Source organism: Corvus brachyrhynchos, unplaced genomic scaffold (assembly GCF_000691975.1).
Source record: "Corvus brachyrhynchos isolate BGI_N302 unplaced genomic scaffold, ASM69197v1 scaffold194, whole genome shotgun sequence".
Lineage (NCBI taxonomy): Eukaryota > Metazoa > Chordata > Aves > Passeriformes > Corvidae > Corvus > Corvus brachyrhynchos.
Genome location: NW_008237890.1, coordinates 1908430 through 1930952, shown reverse-complemented (window position 1 = coordinate 1930952; position 22523 = coordinate 1908430). Strand labels below are relative to the sequence as shown.

Here is a 22523-nt window from a genome sequence, read left to right as displayed (position 1 = left end):
ATATTTTCAGCTCTCTAGTATATCTGCAGAGTAGATACATGCAGCTGTGACCTTAGCATCCTCATTTTCATACTGCATTTCTTATCTGAATTCCCAAGTCCAAAACTGAGCACTCATATAAGATTAAACATATATAAACTTTTAATATATATTTGGCATTTCTCAGACTTGATTTCTAGCACTTCAGTCTGCATGGCAGGAAGACATTCTGTTAGCGCCTGTTTCTGTAGGCACTGTGGAATAATACTTGCTCAAGCAAAATAGCAGGATGTACTGTCCAGGGATAACATGAGTGGCTGCTCAGAATTGCCTGTCAGCATCCAAAATATTAGACTTCCTCATAGTTAGCGAGACTACTGCTTTTAACGTGAACTTCAATTAAAATTGGACGGTATTGTTACTATCAAGTCAGCATATGGACCTTTTGTTTGGCAAATGAGATTTAGGTGTAGGGTTTTGTAAAGAAACTGTAGATATATTGGGTCTGATTTTCATTCTATTTGAAATGTAGTATCATATGACTCATCGCTTCTCTAACCTATTTGTGCTTAAGAAAAGTGGAGAGCAGGCTCCTAGCATCAGTCTTTAAACACACTTGTAAGCAGAGATAGTCAAAGCCAATTTCACTCCAAATATGCTTACAGTTTTAATTGATTTTCTATTAAAAATCTATCTCAAGTTGGAAGAGTTATTATATGACATAGTTTACAAAGCTCTGATCACAAAATTCCAGTTATAACAAAAAGCCATAGCTGTAATTGACGTGTCTCCAAACATCTTATATTCAAAAAAAATTCTTTCAAAATTTTATATTGAAATAGGATATTTAAGAAATTCTGCTTACCTACAGCTATCAAACCAGTAAAAAAGGGTCAAATAATTAAATTATTAAATTTTCCATAATTAATTTTATTTGACATGATATTAATAAACCTCTTTTAAAAAGCATCAATCACATTGACAGTCCTACTGTGACATTTGACTATCATGTATTGTTGCTTCTCAAATTTTGAAAATCTCTTTATCTTGGTGGTCCAAGTTTTGTTAAACTCATCAGTGAGCTGACAGCACCATCTTAAATTTTCTAGTTATGCTGGGAAACTATAACGCCTTCCAAATTTACTGGAGGAAGTGGGAAATACGTACCAAAATGTACATTATAGTTTTCCTCTAGTTAGGCTTTTGTGGCTGTCACACCCAGTAATTGACATAGTTTGACTAAATTGTTGCATTCAAAGAAGAGTAAATGCTGGAGTGATGGCAAACATCCTCTCTTGCTCTCATCTCCAAATCCATCTATACTGTTACAATACCATCCATGCTCTGCCAGAGCCAAGATGCCGAGTTATTCCACAGGGACAAAAAATGAGGCATTGTATCTTTTTAGGTGCCAGCAGCAAGTGTCTGGTGTGGAACTCTCTGTTATTTCTGAAACTGAACTGTGAGTTGTTGTACAGTGAAATTGACCTCTCTAACTGTTCCAAGTTATTGCTTCTGACTACTTTGTTCTCACTTTCTCTGGAAACTCAAGAGGTCAATATGTTGGGCCAGTCTTATTTAAGGCTAAACTATTAGTGATGGCTGTAAGAGAGTATTATAAATTCTACAGCCTAATCAAAAGACAGTTGAATATCCCCTGTGAGAAGGAAGAAGAAATCCAAACGGTCAGCCAATATATAGGATGATACCTTAAAAGCCCTCTGTGCCACATAGGGATCTGAAAGCACTTATTTTGATAACTAACTGTGCAAACTGTCACAGTATTTGAAAGTAAAGATTTTAATAAAATTTGGCATTTGTATCTGGACTGCTGTTGGCAAGAATCTCATCAAAAGAAATCAGCACTGTTTATAATGTCGGTAGCAGAGGGAACTGTAAGAAATTGCCGATCAGTTCCCAATATGCTCTAATGCTAGTCTAACATAGACTAAGGAACTTTACTCCTCTGCTCATTAAATAATATTAAATAAGAGAGGTTATTGTCATTTCACAGTTGCATTGGAATACTGCATTACTGAAGTCATGAAACATACTAATACAGTTGTATACATATACACACCGAAAATGTGTGATCTTTCCAATGACAGACCACACTTATGTAAAGTAGCGTCTTTCTTACTTTTTCTACATGGAAAAGTTACTGTTATTTTAGTGTAAGTCCTATCAAGGTCAGAAATTGCTGAAGAGTTTCCATCTTCTTAGGAACATGTTGAAAGTCAGATTTCAGGTTTTCTTTCTTTACTTTAGGAGAATGGAAGGTTATTTTGAGGGAAATCAACCTATACTTGTGTCTTCTTGATGAATTTATATCATTTGCCTAAGGCTATCTGGAGGATGCAATTTCATTATGTCTTCTTGGGGGGAAATGGGATTACAGAGACTATTATCAGAGATGTTTGTATTAACAAAATACCATTTTGAAAGGAAACATTTAGTTTTTTGTGTTGATGCCCATAAGAAATCAAATTGGGTGAATATTTTCAAACATTACATATTTGTTTGTGGCAAAAAGCATTTCACAGATACAGACTACTAAATTGTCACAGTGGTCTAGTGGAAGAAGACAGTATGTGTGTCCTCTCAAAGTAGTTGCTGGTACACATACAGTTTTTTCTGTTCTCCTTACTCATCTGAGATACGGGAGGCAAAACCCCACAAAACCAGAGGAAATATAAAAGCAAAGCATTGGGGTATCCTTTGGTTATATTTAAAATCACTTCTGTATCATTTCAAAGGTCTGTAACAGCTGAGCGCTTATGGTAGAAGGATAAAGAGAGAAAGATTGTTCTTGCCTCCAAGCATAACTTGCTGCTTTTTGAGGGGAATCTCCAGTAATGATTTGAATTTTTCATGAGTTTTACTTAGAAGAAATTTCAATTTTTCATGAGTTTCACTTAATAGAAGACCGTTTTGAAGACATGGCAGGGTGGGTGCTTAGAAAACATGATGTCTAGAGGCACCAGTTAACATTAGTAGCTCACATTGCCATGATTTTGAACATTTCAGCTGTGCAGATTGACAGTGTCAAAATCATCAAGCACAAAGTTTGAAAATGCAGAACAAATTTGCTTTATCTGTTTGTATTGCATTTTTTATGTGTTCTGACTTTTTACACATTAAATAGGCATATAACAGAAGTTGTCATTTAGTAATTACAGTGGCTTCATTATAAAAATAACTATGATGCAGTATTCTGCACTTTAAAGAAATGCAGTTAGTATTCCTAACCACAGGGATTGAAGAGCTTTAGATGGCTTGTTTTGAGAAAGGAGGCCCTTCCTCTCAATTTCAACTAACTCCAAGATGTTAGTGAATTAAATGAACCATTATTGAAGGGAAATACGTTAAACAACTGGCTTGTTGATCCATCTTCTTCCAGGAAAACTGTTCACCTCATAGAAAACAGCTTACTATTAAAGATAGCATCTGCAAGGAGGGCAATGAGTAAACAAGTCTTATCAGTAAGGATATTCCTGCCGTGAAGTGGATGAGCATATCTCAGAAATGAAAAGTCAGATTAGATGACCTTATTCTACCTGATCTGTATAGAAAGGACTTTGTAGTCCACAGGATTCAAAACATAACATACCAAAAAAGTCATATACCCTGGGCCTCAGACACCCTTTTCACACCGTCAGAATGCCAGACAGCTCTCCTATGCAGTGTGGAAGAGAATCCATGCAATATTGTTAATGAAACGACACTTCCAGGCCAATGCAAAAGCTTCAGCCAGTACTGCAGTTAAAAGAATTTTCATATATGTGTTCTTAGCCATTCTCAGCTCCTCTCAAAATCCTTACTTTGTGATTGTCTTTATGATTATTGGCTGACCGACTTTAAGCCACAGCAACATGCTTTTGTGATGCATCATTTGTGTCTTTTGTTAAAGGATGGTCAGTCCCGAACAGTGAGGCAGTTCCAGTTCACTGACTGGCCAGAACAAGGAGTGCCAAAGTCTGGAGAAGGATTTATTGACTTCATAGGCCAAGTGCATAAAACAAAAGAGCAATTTGGTCAGGATGGACCAATTTCTGTTCATTGCAGGTAAGTAAACAAAGCTTAAAAACTAATTATATGCAGATTTGGTTTTTTTCTAAAGCTGATTGCTGATTGTGGCAAAGGTGTATATTTAAACATTTCAGAAGTGAACTATCAGAAAATGTAATCAAATAGAAGATCTAAAAAGGAACACAATTGCTTTATGAAGTGGAAACTGTTCTGTAATACTCCATTTATACAGAAACAGTTCTTCAGAAATATCTGGAAACACATGATTTTTTCTTTACTTTTAAATGTCTCTAATGCAGCATAAAAGCAAACTGGTCAATGCTGCACACAGAAGGAATAGGAAGACCCTTATAACAGGCTGCTACATCTGATATTTTTTCCACTAGAAATTAAAAGTGAGGCTGTTACTTTGGTGGGAATTATTAGTTGCCAACAAGCTAGTTGCACCTCAGTGGCACATTAGTAGCAATCAAGATGAGACCAAAAAAAAAGTAGGTATCTCAAGAAAGGGAATGGAATAGAAAGTGGTGTTTAGAAATTTTGCTTGTCAAAAAAATCATTGAGGTTTGAGTTGATGAGTTCTAACTTCAGAACTCAGTGCTCATTTTTGTGATGGGTACCCTAAATTCCTTTGCAATTGATATGCAGATGAAAACAGCTTGCATGGTGGATAGGAATAATCCAGCATGGGCTTTTTAATATTCTTGTGTTTTTTATTTATTTTCTCTACAATATTCTAGTCTATAGCAGATGGCCAAAAATAATATCTTTATCTTTTTTTTCTCTTATTTAATAAATTGTTTTCTATAAATTCCATTAGGATTTTAGAGACTCATTTTTGTCATATGAATTTTTTTTGGTAGATTAAATATTATTATTATTTATTGTAACAGAGATGCAAAATACTGGCACAAGATGCAAGTCCTTACTGTAAGCCAAGTAGTGCCTCAATACTAGCATGAAGACAAATGAATGAGTTTACTAGAGCCTAGTAAGCAGAGAGAAATTCTCATCTTTCCAAAGTGAGGAGTAAACAGAATTTGAGTTCTTTATTATCCCCTAATCTGAAAGACTGACAAATAAATGTATTGGAATACTTGAATCCTACTTTTTTTTGTGTGCCTAAAAATTTTTATGGCCTGCTGAGGAGAATAGCATTGCAGAGCAGTGGTTGGGATTCATTTCACAAGGGAAAATGAAGGACAATCCTGATAAGAATAAGCCTTATTCTTCAACATTAATGAGTTTTGAGAGGACAGGAGTAATAAGCAATATTTATGCCTTTATGCAGATAAGAAAGCAAAGTGATATTATTCTTCTAAGTTCTTTGTACCATGCAGACATGTCCACTTGTGACTACAGTGAATACTGCTTACAGTGCGTTGTATATCCCTCCCAAATGGATGTGATCTTTCGTGGTAAAATTATGGATTTCTACCATTGACTTTGCTAGAAACAAAGTTAATTTCAGTGTAACTAATCATGGCTTGGTTTTAAAATGTCTTTATTATTATTGTAATAACAATTTAGGGACTGGTAATGCTAATCATCATTGTCAGCATTAGTCAACTTACATGAATAGGAAGTGTCCCTAGCAAATTAGTAAGTTTGTTTCTTTCAGGAAGCACAAGATCCTGGATACCTGCACTTTCCTAGTCTCTGAGGAATTACTGAAATAATGCCTCCAGTTTGTACCATGATGAGTTGTACAGTGAATTAAAACTCCTCTAGCATTACTTCCTTTGGGTTTCCTTCACACTCTACACAATTTTGACAAGCTTGCTTTCTCTGTTACACACCCTATGACCATGAGGCAGATACTTAAAACTATTTAAGAGAGCAAAGGACTGTTCACCTTGAAGCAAAGTTTTCACTTCAACCAATATTAGATATTTATAGTCTTTTTATTCCAGCTTTTAGCTCAAGAGTGCAGAAGACCTTTCCCAGAATGCATTCAAGATGTATTTGTAGTGATAAACTCCTCTCTCTTGCAACAAATCAGTACTTCCTCATGGTTCATTAAAGCATCCTAACTTTAGTTTCTAGTTTAAATAATAAATCACTGTGAATCATAAAGCATCATGAAGAAGTGCTTTACCTTCACTCTAGAAATCCCTAGCATTTTTGTGTAGGAATTATTACAGTGTTAAAAGTTTTCTTGCCACTCTAAGGGGAACAGGATCCATTTCCTACAGGCTTTTCTCAAGACATTGCATTTGATGACTAGTTAGGATTTGCAAGCATCGAAATATTTCCATATTAGTCTCTCTTCCTCATTAAGTAGTGTCTCCAGATACTGATTTCCTAAGTACACAAGACAACAAATAAATTTCTTCCTTTTGCTGGAGATTTCCGAGTTATTTTTTTAAACAAAGATTTGTCTAATGTATGAGGCCAGAAATCGTCTCACGTATTTGGAAAATCATACTTGGCTTTTTTTTGTTTGGTTGGTTTTTTGTTTTTTGGGGTTTTTTTGTTTGTTTTAATCTTTAAATAGCAGAGCAGGAGCAGGAACAAGGAGAATGTAAAATGGTAATCTCCCTTCATTCTGCTGATCATTTTCTGGGCTACTTGGTTTAGATCACACTGTCATCAGCTCTGTAAAGTCCAAGCACATTCCAATGAGCAGGTTCCAGGATTTTTCAGGATATTTCTTAATTACTAGCTGTCTAATTTACCTCATCAGGTACCTTACTCTACAATTGCTTTAGATGTCCAGGACTGTTGTTATTCCATATAGGTAAATCATCACTGACAGCATGATATTCTGTCAAGTGGTGTGGCAGCTGTCCTTTGGCTTCAGCAATCTGAGGGCACCCAGCCTCTGCAAAATTGATAAATCCAATTGTGTATGTCTAATAGCCCTAGAAGTGCACTGACCTAGACCAAGCACTAAAATACCATCATACAGTTTGAGCATTCAATTTCCACACTAGTTTCATAAATTTGCTGGATCTCTGTCATAGTTCATATGAACATTCAGAGTTCTTCAGGTTTTCCCTGTTGTTCATGCTGTTCCATTTGCTTGTCTGGTGAATAGGTCTCATAAATACCTTCCCAAGGTTATCTGGCTGGGGAAAACCTTATGAAATTATTAGCATCAACAGTGAGATGACAGGGTGCTTAGTTTCCATCCATAGAAGTTCAGATTTAGAAAATCTTTTCTTCTGTGCAGTTACCTGTGTCTTTAGCCATGGATAATCCTTGTGAATAAGTGTTTGTTTAATTTTGAAAGCTGACAACTATTGGTTCTATTGATTGCAAGAATTTCTACCACTTGTGGAGGGTTAAAGCTAATGGCAGAAACCCAGGACAGGACAGAGAGCAAACAAGCCATATATACTCAAAGAAGATATTTAAGACTAATGTAAACAATCATGGCAAATGTATATCAGCATTGGAAAGCAAAGATCCAGACTGCCAGACTTGAATAAGACTCGAGTTGAGATTTTTTGTATCCGTTATTTGAATTGAAGCATATATTAACAAGTTCAATATTAAATGAACATCCATACTCCTAACTCAAAATAGAAGGTAAAATAGCACAGTGAAGATGTACAAAACAGGGCATATACATGACAAACTAAAGTAAAGCAAGCAGTAAAATGCATTTTGGCTTCATTTTCTCTTGTCAGTTCCAATGTATGTTATTGGCAACAAATATTAACATTTGCCTTCACCATGCACTGATTTTTGTATATCTGGATGAACAAACCAAGTCACTTTGCAAGGAAGACTGGAGAGTCAGGATGTATTCAGTAGCATGTAAAGTTTGCTTGAGCACAGTTATTCTTTTGAATGCAGTGTGGTATTTTTCTGGGGAATTTTGCTTAGTGAGCCTTTCCCCATATAGAAATTTGTACACATATGGTGTGTTGTAACCACAAATAATTTGTCAGCCAATTCTTTCAGCATTAACTGTCAATTAACATTTTATTTTCTCTTCATTCTCTTCAACAGCGCAGGTGTTGGAAGGACTGGAGTGTTCATAACCCTGAGCATTGTGTTAGAAAGAATGAGATATGAAGGTGTTGTAGACATCTTCCAGACTGTCAAAATGTTAAGGACACAGCGGCCAGCCATGGTACAGACAGAGGTGAGCAAAACAGTATCCATATGCCATGGGATGGAAAAGAAGCAGTACTTACACAAGCAAAAAAAATGCATGGATAGAGACTGTATAAAATATGCTTACTTTTCTATCTGAAGTCACATATTGGCCCTGTGACTATAGTGTAAAATCTGCCATAAAGGTACTGCAAGGACTATTTCCTGTTACTGCAGTAGTTACTGTAGGATGAGGAAGAAAAAAATCGTTTTTCCTAAATTATGGTAGTTGAGCAAATCTGTTTGTAAAGCATCACCCATTTTTATTTGATCCTTGTTTCCTGGCAGAAATGTGTGGTAACGAAGAAGCAGGCAAATTGCTTATGCAGGTGGATCCATTCCTTTTTTTTTTTCCCCTGGGAGCAAGGTCTTGATCATGTCTTCAGACTGCCACTGTATTATTTTCATGTTTTTCTTGACTTTGTGTCACCAAGCAAGTGGCTTTTTGGCCTGAAAATCATAATGGTAAATTCAGCATTCAGGATAACTATAGTGTAAATAACTTCTATGCTAGCAAGTGCGGCATAGAGAAATAAAGGGAGGGATAAATAGTATAAACCAGTTACCTGGGCCTGTGTGCTTGGAACTCTGTCATGTCGTAAAGAATGCTTAAATATTATCAGTTAATGTTGTGCTTAATTTTTACTTTAATTTCTGAGCAGACGACCTGAACTATGCCAGATCCAACAGGTTAGGAGAACCAAGAAAAAGGGCAAGAGAAGGGAAACTTTTTAGGTCACACATTTATTTAGTATAATTTGATTGACACTGGCCTTTAAATTACAGTGTGTGAAATTTAAAATGACTCCCCAGAGTTTGCCATTTTCCACAAGAAAATTAAACTTGTTCAGTAGAAGCTGGGTAGTTTTACTTTTAAGAAGATAACTTCATAGAATCTTATATGAAAAATACAGATATTTATTTTTAATCTTGTCAGTTAGCCAAGTAAATCACTGTGACCAAACTGAAGAGTTAATTCCATTTCTTTTCCATTACCATCATTCTTCTGGATAAGCAAAATGAAAAATGACTGCTTTATGTCATTTTGGCTCCAAGAAATAACTACAGTATACTGAAAAACTATGCTGCTTTGAGCCTACCTGACAAATGCAGAGTTCAATTCTGCAATATATGCTCCCTCCCCCTGCTTTGACTTATCTCTGTATGCTACCCTTCATCCCCACTGCTGAAAGCAGAAGTGTTGTGTACGCATTTCTTCCAGTATTCTGTGGAAAACAAATCTCTCATTCACTGGTATAAACTGCCAAGAAATCTAATCCTTATTAAACAAAGCACTTTCATGTGGACCACACATACACTTAAAGTTCAGGCATACGTGTAATGTATTCTGCCACTATTCTAACTATTCTGACTAACAGAAAAAAACTATTCGTGATCACACCACTTCAGTGAAGCAACTATCTGATTAGTTTCCTGGCCTCCAAAAGAGTTTTAATTGCGATCTTAGCAAGTGCAACCTCTGCAGTTACTACAGCACTATCAGATAAATAAACAGACATCCCTGAGCAATTTTTCTAATGTTTTTTGTTTTCTTTTTTACTTTTTACCATTTAAATCCTGAATTGCAGTTGGAAATAAGTACACAGATGTGCCGTTTTAGTGTAAGTGTGCAACATAACATAAATGTGCAAAAGGACTGCTTTATGGGGATGAGAGTAACACAAACTGACAAATGTTGGATTCATCAGAGGTATAAGCAAATTTCTCACCACACTAAACTTCTCTCTGCTTTCAGGTGTAGGTTGAAATGAAGTCTGTTTCATGTGAATAAGGTGCTTTAGTTCCATATTTCTCACTTAGGCCCTTTTCTTGCCACAGTGTAAGGTATCTTCACATTTTCATCAACACCTACAGCATTCCATATTAAGGCTATGATGGACTTTTTCACTCAGTGTATTAGCTGTGGCATTAATTATACATTTTGCTACTTATTTTCAAATACATGGGGGAAAAGCACTCAAGCGTGTTCCTATCAGAAGAAAGCTTTATGCTGATATTGTTTTAATCCAGCACAACGGACCGTCAGTAGGTGGGTATATGGTCTCTGCACAAAAACAAGCTGCATTCTGTGGAAAATGTTGTTGCATTAAATGAGTGTCTGTCTTCATCTATGGTAGCTCAGAGTGGTTTTCTGTCGGTGTCAGCAAGTGAATATTGCTGAACTGCAGATGCCTTTGCAGTATCTTTGTTTGTAGCTACAGTATACTCACTATTATTTGAAAGAAACTAGAAACCAACCAACAAGCTGAATTTTTGATGCTTTTGTTTTTCTTTCTCTAGGATCAATACCAGTTCTGCTATCGAGCCGCACTGGAGTATCTGGGCAGCTTTGATCACTATGCAACATAAAAACCCATTGTGGATTTTTATTGCAGGCCCTTTAAGATCCAGAGAGCCGCTTCTGAGCCATACGATGTGCTTTAGAAGTACTTCTTAACTCTTAGCTAAGGAGCAATTATTGGGGATATATAAAATAAAAAATAATTAAAAAAAAAAAATGAACAAAAATATTGGGGATATATAAAACAAAAAAAAACAACAAAAAAAGAACCCCACCCAACAAGAAGTATTCCATGTGGACCAAGAATTCACAGTTTAATAACCTAACCATAATAAAAGAATCCTGACCACTGAGGCGTCTGAAGGATCTCATTTACAGATACCTCAAGGGTTCGACATTGGTTGAAGTTAAAGGGAAGAGGAAATTAATCAGAAAGAGTGATCATCTTATTCAGGATTACATGCTTTTGCAAAGAGGAGTTTTGAGAACTGCAGTTCAGTGCAAGATGTTTGTTGCAAGGTTGGGTTCTGGCTTCTCAAACAAAGCGGACTCTTCAACATCACCCTTTCCCATCATACTGCTCATCATAACACTTTAGGGAAAATGTGGGAATGTTTAAAAAGAAAGTCCTTGATTTAGTTTTTTAGTATTGTAAAGATACTGCTGACCTGTGCTTCATTTTTAACTGTGTAAACTTTTTCCTTTTTTTAACAAGAGTTTATCATTCAATGAAGTGAATTAAAGAAAAGGTTGCATAACTGTTAATATTTTTGTTTAAAAAATGTAGATTTTTTTTTTAAGCTGTAGAACTGTTATCTGTAATATTGTGCTGTAGAAATGTTAGATACTTTGAAAATTTGCACATTTTTGTGCAGTCCTACAGTACCACAGTCTTGTTAGTATTAATTTTGTAGTTTTATTTGGGGTTTTTTTTCTTTAAGAAAATATTCATTGTAATCAGTTAAATCAAAATGGGGCTTTTTGGTTTCTTTTGGAATCAACAGGGAGGCGCAAAGTATAAAGATGCTGCTAGCACATACACACACGCGCACACATATGCACATGCACACTCACACTCTTCTCTCTTTTTATATATATATATGTATGTATTACTGTCTACCCTTTTCTGAATCTCTGTGTAGTTGCAGAGAATACAGATGGATAGATGACACACATGCACATAAACATATCCATTCTTACATATCTGGATTTATCAAAGCATTGGGAAAGTTTTTCTGCATACTGCAATTATATCAAACTACTATTTGATCAGCTCTGCATTTTTAAGGTCCATAAACTTCTGTTTCAAAGGGAAGTGAGGAATGCACATCATTGATATTTAAACGCCATCTCTATCCCAAACAATATTTCTATCCACATTTCCACTTGAACACACACACATGCACACATACAGAGCACACACATGCACACACGCACACAGAGTATGTGATTTAGGCTTCAAGTGAAGTTCAATATTTGTAACACTATAGTGCAATAAGAAATCATATTATTAAATGTAGGAGGTGTGCATGGGGGAAAGGTCAGTGCATATCCCTTTAGGAGGGGAGAATGTTGTAATATACTAGGTATTAAGATGTTTTAAAATTGTATTCAATAGTATACTGTCTATAGTGTGCGCTATATAATTTACATTTATCGTATGTAACAGGGCAAAGCCAAACACACATTGCTCTGTGAAATCAAATGTTTTGTGGCATACAGCATTGTTTGGGGATGCTGGGGTTTATTTTAATTTTACATTTAGAGTGCCTTATATTTGATGCCTATTTTGAATAGTATTTCTTTAAGTTAGCCTTCATTTGTATTTAGTTTAGTTTGTTTATTTCTCTGTTGTTCTTTTCAAACATTTTACTACATGTACCAGACAATTTTGAAAAATATGCATTTCCAGTTTCTAATCAAGTATGGATGGTAATAAATGATAACCCAAAACACATAGGTAGTCAAGGCCCTTTATCTTTCCATATTTCTAATAACAGACTAGCCCACAAATTGGAAATCTATTTCTGGTTGGCTTTACAAACCCACTGTGTCACTGTTTATAGTGTTATCTGTCATTGAAGAGATGTAGCAGCACAGTAGCAGTAGTTGACATCAGCAGTGCTTATGATGCTTTTTTTTTTTTTTCCCCCCCTCAAATTTATTTTGGGGCAAGTCCTGCTCATTCACTCATGTCAACAGATTGCTAAAGTCAAACCATTGCTTTCAGTGGGAAAGTTCATGTAAGACTAGCGAGACTGAGCCCACATGACATACTGGAGATTGACAGATTTTCTTCCAGGAAAAAGGAAAATTCTGTAAACAGCACAAACTACTTTTTGAGACTCTTTGTAGAATGCCATTTACATTGACCTTGGTCACCATGTGTTCTGCCACTGTCAGTACATCAGCATCAAAGGATGCTTTCTTTGGGGTTTCAAATAGGAGCATTGCTATGGCTTCTCAATATGGCCTCAATATTTTTTGTTCTTCCTCCAATTTTCCCATTCCTATAAGAAATGAGAATGAAAGAACAAACTCCAACAATTGTATTTGAGCACTTTTGTAATGAAACAAAAAAAAAAAAAAACCCAAACCAAAAAAATCAAAACATAAATATAAATATATATATATGGAATAGAAGTATTATAGAAGGCTACCTCAGAATGAGATTCTATAACTTACATCTGAACCAGAGAAGAATGTGCACTATGTTTCTTTCTCTTCTTCTTTCTTGAGTTATACTTTGAAATAATGATTGAAGTGCCAGGTTATGTAGTGTGGTCATGTTCTTCAACTCAAATATAGGAAATCAGAAATACAAAACAATGGAGTGTCATTTTGAAAACATAGACTAAGGAAGGTTCTTGCACACTGGATCCATACAAAGATCAGTGCATTTTCCCTAGCAGATTGTCTTGCAAGCTCCAAAGAAAATGAGGGAGTAAAAGAAATACAAAAAAGCAGAGCCAATTTGTGAGAAAAACTGTTGTACAAATAAATACTCCTTTTAGGTTTTTTTGTTTCTTAAGATAGCTCTTAGCATCATTGATGTGCATTCCACTTTCTGTATTCTTATATATGCATTCTGCAGTCAATTTAAATTGTGAGCATCTTTGTCTACATACATCATACATTTCCAAGCTTAAAATTGGTTTCATCAGCATAACCAGTACGGTGCTATTATTTACGTTTGTATGTGTAGTTATGTCTAATTTTGTAATTAGTTGCAATGGGGGAAAAAAACCACAAAATATATAAAAATGATTTATACAGAAGTTTAATTTAGCTCTTTTTAAAAAAATTATTTGAGTGGTTAGATAGTGGAGAAGATGGCTGGGGGAAGGAGTGACCCTCTAAGGAGATTTGCACTTTCTATATATACCTTTGTACTATGCACTGCCCTATTGATTCTACACCCAATAATGTTATAACTTGAACCCATCTGTAAGAAATTGCTTACAAAATCCACTTGTATGTATTTAAAAGACACAGAACATGTAAAAAGGAAAAAAAAAAAGCACTGCTTTTTTTTTTTCCTTTTATTCTTTCCCATTTTTCTTTATGTTTATTTTTCTATTTTTTTCTTTTTTTCTTTTTTTTTTTTTTTCCCTTGGTGCCCTGATACTCCACAGATATCAGAAGGCTGCAGGTCTCATTATAACCATCCGTTATGTGGCTTTGCCATTCAAGCTTGGAGTGTCTTTACAAAGATAATAAAAACTTGTGTTCTTTGCTCTTGTTTTGGATGCATAGACTGAAAAACTTAAAAAAATTACCTTGTAAAATGGCTTGTTAAAAAAGATACAATTACCTCTAATTAGTAGTACGCGTAAATGTTTTACAGAATGAAAGCCCTGCTTTTTATTTTCTTACTTCGTTACATTGGTGGCAAAAGAAAGTCTGTATGAAAATCAGTTCTTTGCTGACACAAGTTCCATTTGTTACAGATGAATTCTAATAAAATGTCAGTGTTATGCAGCCCTGGTCTTCTTTCTTAAGCAGTGCTTTTGAAATCAAAACTTGTTTGGTCCCTCTTGGTGATAAAGGAGTTTAATTGGAACTACAAAACAGTCATTAATCTTCTTAACTAGCTGCTGGACAGTGGAAAATGCATTCTTAGGTTAGCAAATATATATCATCTTCAGCAGCAAGTTTTGAGCCAGAATAGGCAAACCCTTTGGCATAAATTCTCATAGCTTCATGAGCTTAGTTGAAATTACCACACTTTACATGCCTCTGGATTTCCCCTTTGTGCTTCAGAACTGTATCACTACACTGAGAAAGTAGATTTCTGTCCATTCATAGGTGCAACTCAAAGAGGGCAAAATATCCACATATTTGAGGTGAATTGCGCATTTTTAATTCCTGCAGATTTGGCAGGTTTTGGGGTAAATCCAAAGTCACTTGTCAAAATTCAGTTACTGAAATTGTGGCAAGCAGTCATGACTTTTGACTGCTTTCTGTTATGCACTGCATATGCAGTGAGTGCAAATGTGAGTCTGTGAGGCTACTATCCAAATACTGTGGTAAAGTTTTTAAACACACTAGAAAAGTTTTAGATTAATAAACACACCAGGTATATTGAGGCAAGCTACAAGGGGCATGGCATGGCAATCTACTTAAAGAAAACAAGTCTTGCTCTGTCTGCTTGTTCTGAAAGAAGGCAGGTTCTGTCTCCAAGATTACTTTGTAAGGGAATACAGTCTATTAGCAATTAGTATTAAATACGTGTTAATAAAGAATTCTCTGTGCTGGAAGGATGTGCAAGACATTAACATTAGGGTGATTTCTAAGAACTTGTATTGTTCTTGGCCTAATTTCCACTTTAAGATGGTGATAATAGTGTAAATGTGAAGCCTTGGTATTCTTACAGAGGCCTATTAATGTTTTTCCACTGACTTCTGTGGATTTTACAATTACTGCATTGCAGGCTGCCTTTGACTTGAACCTTTTTTGCGTAGTCTGTGCAAGGTGGTTTAGAGCTGTGTTATGTAAGGGTTTCTTTAACTATCTGAGTGGCTTAAGATGGTATCCTTTAATGTCAGCATTGACTTCTTTGGATTTTCCTGTTCTGTGCGTCTAGCATGGACCATAATAAAGTGTGAAAATGAGTATTGACAAAAATACTTGGCTGTGTATGGCTTAATAACTTCTAAGTTAATGGGGTTTTAACAAAAGTAGTTCTAATTCACGATTAACACAGAAAAACGATGTCATGTACTTCAAGATCATTACTGTTCAAAAATTCTGTTGAGATGTGAAATTAACCCATCTCAAAGCAAAACAGTAGCTACAGACTTTCAAAAAGAGTAACATTTACATCTTTTCCATATTATACAATCTCTTGGACCAAATTCCCGGATTCCCCAAATCTTTGGTATTCATTCATGCTAGTATCTCTCAAAATGAGTCAGTCCTGATTCTAGGGTAATAAGGTGTTGCCATCTATAAATTTACCCATTGCCTGCTTCTCCCAGTCTGTGCAAGCTTAGGAGAGAAGTGAGCTATTGTTAATGTGATAAACAAAGTACTGAAGAAGTACTGATAAGGAATGTATAAAAAGAAATTGTTCATTAACCAGTGCTCAGAAGAGTTCAGTTCACTACCAACTGGATCAGCACTTAGTGATCCCTAAAGAACATTATAGCCGTCACTGGTCAAAAAAGGACCAGGAAAAAATCTTCCTAGAAATTGCTGTGTCTTTTTAACTGCAGATGCAAACGTGCCCTTTTTTTTCCCCCCTCTTAACCAGTCTTATAAGCAGAATGAAGTTAAATGATTTTTCACAGACTTTGGAATTTTGAAGAAAATAACCAGCAAATTTGCTGATGTATAAGCCAACATACCAGTGATAAATCACTTCCTCTTCTACAACACTTAACATGAAATAAAAAGATGTATCTTCCCATGGAATTGCTGAATTCTATGAAATAGCTTTGCGTTTTGTAACCTTGAAATATGACAGCTTTAGATAATCAAACTTCAACACTAGCACTGAATCAAACTGGCAAAAATGTCCACAGAAGATACCAAATGGTATCAATACTACTTGCACTGTCAAAGAATATCTTTAAAGCAGTTTCAGAAGTTTGAAAGACTGGTATTTTTGTCATTCTTTCACTTTACATGGGGAAATAAAACACTGATGCGGTGTGAGGCTGTAGCAAATTTTCATTTAAAGACCTGTGGCAATTTTATTATTATTATTATTTAATTTTGGTTTGTTTACTTTTTTTACTACATTTTTATCTGTTTATTTAATTTTTTTTCTAAGGAGGGAATATTAATGCAGTGCTACTGCAACTGTTTGGAAATTTACTTGATTCAAAACCTAAAGGATTTGAATATCATAGCTGTACTAATATTCAAGAGAATTTTCTCTTTACACTGACCTGTGTTTTCAGCAAGTTGGTTCTGTCTTCCAGATCTGCTTATGAAGAGTTCCATAGTGGGATGCAAAATGTTTTTCTATCACTAATGCAATGAGTCAAGATGGAAGGAAACATCTGCTGACTAGCTTTCAGAGGAAAGCAGAATGATAACCTGCAAATGAGACATTGTAGTGAATAGAGATGGTTTTGCATCTAGACTATAAATAGGAAGCTTTTGAACCCAAAATGCATTCAGCTTGCTTCTGTCAGCAGAAGTCTTTATTATTGTAGTTGGAACAAGCAACCAACCTTTCGTTGCCAATAAAAGTACGTCATTATATATTCAACAGCCTTATTGGATATGGAATGTAAATCTTTAAAGTCAAAACTGCCTGGAAATGCCTTTCCTTCTCTCGTACATAAAAACAAGAGAACCTGAATATAAGATTTTCTTCATTGGAAGAAATTATTTGAAAACACATCAGAGTTTCTATAATTCTGCTCTTCAAAAATCCAGTTTGCTCTTGAAATCTAGAGGAGTTGTGTGAGCCTAACGTTCTACTGTAGCAGGCAATTTACAAACACACAACAAGTTCTCATCCATGCAGTAAAAGAAAACAAACATCATCAAGAATCTCTAAGTAGGGTTTTCAAGTTCACAAGCCACATCAGCATCATCACTGACACTAAATCCAAACCAACCAGCTTGCACTACCACTGCAAGGCATCGAGTTCAGGCACTGTGGTACTTCAAACTAAGCACACCGAAACCATCAGAAATAGTGACTTCATGTTGAGTATAGTACCCATTGAATACAGGCGTGGCAAAACAGTCATCTTTCACTGGCAACAGCAAAACCACTTGCTTCTGTTTCATAGACATATGAAACAGAACATCTTCTCACTAGTCCACACTTCCAAAGATTATGTTGTGGGCATTTCACACATTTGCACGTCCTGTTTGAACTCCTTTCATTCCATTTTGTCTGTAAACGTTTCCTATTCCATGTTCATAAAATGCTTATATTTGTTCTTTTACTGTTTCCTTTAAAGCTTAGTCCCTCGCAGTTTTAGAGAACTCCTACCCAATTTACAGCACCTTGCAGAAAACTGAAATGACAGATTAAGACCCAAACCTACATACTCAGCCTAGAGGGAGAAACACATTCAGCCACATTGTAGAATATGGCTGCAGAGTAAGTCTCACGTAGTAAGCAGGCATCTGAGCAGCATATCAGCATGGTGAAGTAGATCTCTCTCTTAGATAAAGAAGAGGAAAAATTTGGACTTATATTTAAATCTTATATAGGTATGGGAAACCATATTCCAAGTGGTATTTGGGGTGCTTTGAGTTTGGTTCATTGTGGTTTGATGGTTGTAGGGCTTTTTTATAAAAGGCAATATTTATTCAAAATCAGAAGCTGGGTTTTTTTCAGGGTTTTTTTTTGTTTTATCTGGAATTGAGTTTGTTTTCTTCATAGGAGCTCTTATGATGCTAATGTTATAAATTTTTGACCAAAACAGTTTTGATAACACACCAGTGTTTTACTTACAGCAAAGCAGTGTTCAGGGTGTTGAGATCATTGCTCCACCAGCGATTAGTCTGGGGTACACAAGAAGCTGTTAGAGAACACAACTGGGACATCTGACCAAAGGGAAATCCCAGACCAAACGATGTTGCGTTCATCAATACAAAAGGGGGTAAGCAAGAAGAAAAGGTAGATGTTCAGAGTTAGGCATTTGTCTTCCCAAGTAGCCATTGCATGCGATGCCTTGCTTTCCAGAAAGGGCTAAATATCTGCCTGCTGATGGCAAGCAGTATTAATTTCTTTGCTTTCACATGCACCATCTAATTTGCATATGAAACTGTCTTTATCTCAAACCATTTTTAATTTTGCCCCTCTGATTCTTTCCCCATCCCACTGAGGGGTGAAGTGAGCAAATGGCTGTATGGAGCTTAACTGCTGCCTAGGATTAACCCACAGCACTTGGCTATAGATTTTTATTGGCAGTTGTAACTTCCAAGACAGATATCAACCAGAAATTTTTGCTGATCTTCTTGGAGACACAATTGCAGAGAAAATTTTTCTGCAGACTCTGTGCAGAAGCAGCAGAAAGAAAACAGTTATTACAAGCAGAGTTATTGTCAAGCACAGTTATTACAAAATGGGAAACAGAATGTTACTGTCTAGAACTAGGATAATAAAGTGTGAGGGATAAACACTATCAACATTAATTGACGAAAAGTCAATTTTTGCAAATGCTATAGAAAAAGTCTACAAACAAACCTCACAGATGAAGACATTGGAGCTTCAGTCAAGACCTTGCTCTTACACATGGTACTCACATGAATGCATCACCAGCACTGGTCTGTCTGGCTAATTGATGAATTAATCCAAAGTTGAAAGCCTCTTTAAAGAAGTGAAAGAGCTACTATCCTTCCTGTATGCTACTTCTTAGATCAAATGCATGTACAAATACATTTACAATAAGGGAATGCATTTCAAGCCTTTCTTTTAGTAAGTTTAAAATTATGAATATTTCTTTCTTAAATAGATATAAATGAACCATCTAGAAGCAAACAAAATCCTGTCTTCAAGAAGATTTTCATTTCCTATTTTGAGCTCCTTACTAGTGTGATTTTAGCTAAGTAATATCAAATAAGTAATATAGCAAATGAAAAATGTTTGGTAAATATCTGACGTTTGGTAATTTTTTATGGATGCGTGAAAAAGTTTGTGTAGACTTGTTATGTCTGACTCATTTAACACATGTGCTCTTTAGAAATAATGGAAAATGAACATCGGGGCTCTGTGCACAGACAGGATTTTTATCTCTTAAAGTTAACAGTACTCAAACTGAAAATTATGGCAATTGAATGGATTTAGAAATGCTGTTAATTTATTCCTTAGAAGTGTTTTGTTACATTACTGTTTCTTGACAATGCCTTCTGAGGACCCAGCTGGACATACTCCCTTGCCTGATTACAAAATTGTTCTTTTAAACAAGTAAATAATACTTTGTGTGATTGTGTTAATTTCATAATTGCTAGGAGTAAATTCTGAAAGGGCTAAAAGGCTAATTACCTGCTGAAAGTTGTGTTCTTTTATGTATATACATGCTCTGTTCTACACAAGATATTGCAGGAAAAAAGTTAGGCTTTTGTATTACAGGCTTTTGGGACTGTTTCATCAAATGGAATGTTAAAAGCTTAGTCCTGTTATGAGAAAACTTCTGCTTGTAAGTGAATTTGCTCACAGAAGCAACGTACAGTTAATGACACACTTGGGTTTCTGCTTGTTTTGTTTTGTTTTTCTTTCCAAAGGAAGAGAGAGAGATGTGTGAAATAAATTCTGTTGATGGCATCCACTCTAGGTAGTTGCTGGCACCACTCTAGTATGATTTATATTTCGACCTTGCCCTCCTTTTAATAGCTATAAGAGGGAGATTAATATCAATGTGCTTTGGCTATTTTGACAGAAATTTCCTTTGGGCAAAGATTTTGCTTGCCAATAAGCACACACCTGCATCAATCACTATAAAATACAACAAAATTATTATTTCATGGGATGCTACATAATCAAATAACATAAATTCAGAATCAACAAGCTCAGATAAATCCTTTAAAAATGGAGAGGCAATGAAATTTAATGCCAACACAAACTTCACAAAGTTTTTCCCTCCCTCCTTCATCAATGTAATAGGATACTAAAACTATTATTGAAGCAAGTTATTTTATCAAGGGGAGGAGATAAGAAAGATAAGTAACAAAAGACAATCTTAGCATGACCACACTAAACAGACAAGGGAGAAACAAAAAAAAACAGGTAGTGAATTTTTTTCCTCTTGGTACTAGTTAATTAGTGGCTCTCAGTATCTGGCTGAAAAGGAAGCTGGGGAGGAAGCTTTGAACCTGGTAACTTGAGGCTTTATGGAAATACTTAGAATGGAGTGGTTTCAAAAAGCTGATGAAAGCTTTATCCATTGACATGAACATACTTCAAAACAAATAACTTTTTCTAAGAGGAAAGCAACATCTTCCAGAAGAGCAAAAGATGTAAAAAGAACGGATGTCAGAACATTTCTCATGAAGCAGAAGCTGAGTGTGTTCTGTTCTCTAAGTGGTATAAAACGTCTGCTGAATCACTTACAGGCCCCATGAGTCAGGAAAATGTGAAGAGACTACATCTGAACCAAAAATCTGACACAACAGAACCTTGTGGTGTATCTGTTCTCTGTGGTGGAGCTGAAAGCTCTCATAAACACAAGGTTTCACTCATTATAGGATTATTACAGGCTTCTCAGCCTCTTCCATCTTGTATATTTGTACCTCACAGTCCATAATGGCTCTTTCTCTAACTGTCCTATGATATGCTAAGATATTTTTTGTGTGTTGTGCCTTTAAACTGGGCAATATTGGCCTATCCATGCACATATCAATTTGTCTACTTGATATTTTAAGTCAACATTTAAATTTCTTCAAGAATACACTCAGTTGTCAGCTATTTTGGATGCTTGTGTGTTTAACCTCTAGTGCAACAAAGCAGCTCAAACTCAAACTGGGAATTGTACAGAGTAATTCTCAAAGTGACTATTCCCCTGCTATTTTTTCCAGTTCAGTCCAGTACTGTAGGTAAGTTCAGAACAAATTTTTAAAAATCACCTTGAAGTGGGAGATGGAGGGCCGATTTGACAAGTAGCACAGATCCCCAGTGGCAAACTGGTTCCTGAGAATTCTGGGATAGCTGCAACTTATTTTTCCACCATTCTCTTTGTCCAAGTGAGGGGAATACTAATTACTAATACCAGGCCATTTCTTAGAAGAAACATAAGGGCCTTTCTAGATAAGCATAAAATAGAGGAAAACCTGCTTCATGTTTTCAGATGAATTTGGGAAATTTCCTCTCAAAGCTTATGCTTTCTTGTAGACATGGTTTAGCTTTAAGCTGATATATTTCAGGAGAGTCATAAGTACTGGACTCATGGCTGAGGATTGCAGCAAGTGTCAGGGCACCCAAGATATTGAGTACTGCTCTTCCCAGGTGGAATTTTGGCTAGAGGTGATTAGGAGCTACATACTGTTAAAATTACAGCTCAGTTTGATTCCAGAAGAACTACTGAAATTTAGTTGGAGGCCTGTAGCCAATTATGGACTTCAGTCAGTACTGGGTCCAACCCTGTTCAATAGCTTTATTAATGATCTAGATGATGAGGCAGGATACACCTCCAGCAAGCTTGCTGATGACACCAGCTGGGAGTAGTGACCAGGTGATTGTGATGCTCATCGTAACCTCAGCATAGCAGGGAAATGGACTAACAAGACCATCATGAAGTTCAACAACGGGAACTGCTAAGTCGTGCACTTGAGAAGGAACAATCTCAGGCATTCATTTGGAAAGCAGATTTACATAAATGGCCTGGGGTCCCTGGCGGACACCAAGTTGAACATGAGCCAGAAATGGGCCCTTGTCACAAGAAATGCCAATAGTATCCCAAGAAGCATTAGGCAAAGTCTTGCCATCAAGTCAAGGGAGGGGATCCTTACCCTCTGGAGTGCTCTGTCCACTTCTGGGCTCTCCTGTACAGGTGACACATGGGCACACTGAGAGCCCAGCAAGGGGCCACACAGATGATGATGCACGGGAGCATCTCTCCTATGAGGAAAAGCTGAGAGAACTGGCACTGCTCCAAGGGATCTAACTACTGCATATACACTCCTGAAGGGATGGTGA

General features: G+C 36.1%; 1 protein-coding gene across 23 annotated transcripts in view; it reads left to right on the top strand.

Annotated features, from left to right (window-relative positions):
• Positions 1–14398, top strand: part of PTPRD (protein tyrosine phosphatase, receptor type D) — a 1188396-nt gene extending 1173998 nt beyond the window's left edge. For 20 of the 23 annotated variants that reach the window (XM_017732843.1, XM_017732842.1, XM_017732861.1 and 17 more), the window contains 3 exons: positions 3890–4044; positions 7969–8104; positions 10417–10634. In XM_017732843.1, coding sequence (XP_017588332.1) covers positions 3890–4044; positions 7969–8104; positions 10417–10485 — 360 coding nt within the window. In that variant the 3' untranslated portion in view covers positions 10486–10634. Of the gene's footprint in view, positions 1–3889; positions 4045–7968; positions 8105–10416 lie in introns of all 23 variants that reach the window. The other 3 variants (XM_017732862.1, XM_017732863.1, XM_017732840.1) reach the window with 1 other exon arrangement.
• The last annotated feature ends 8125 nt before the right edge of the window (positions 14399–22523 follow it).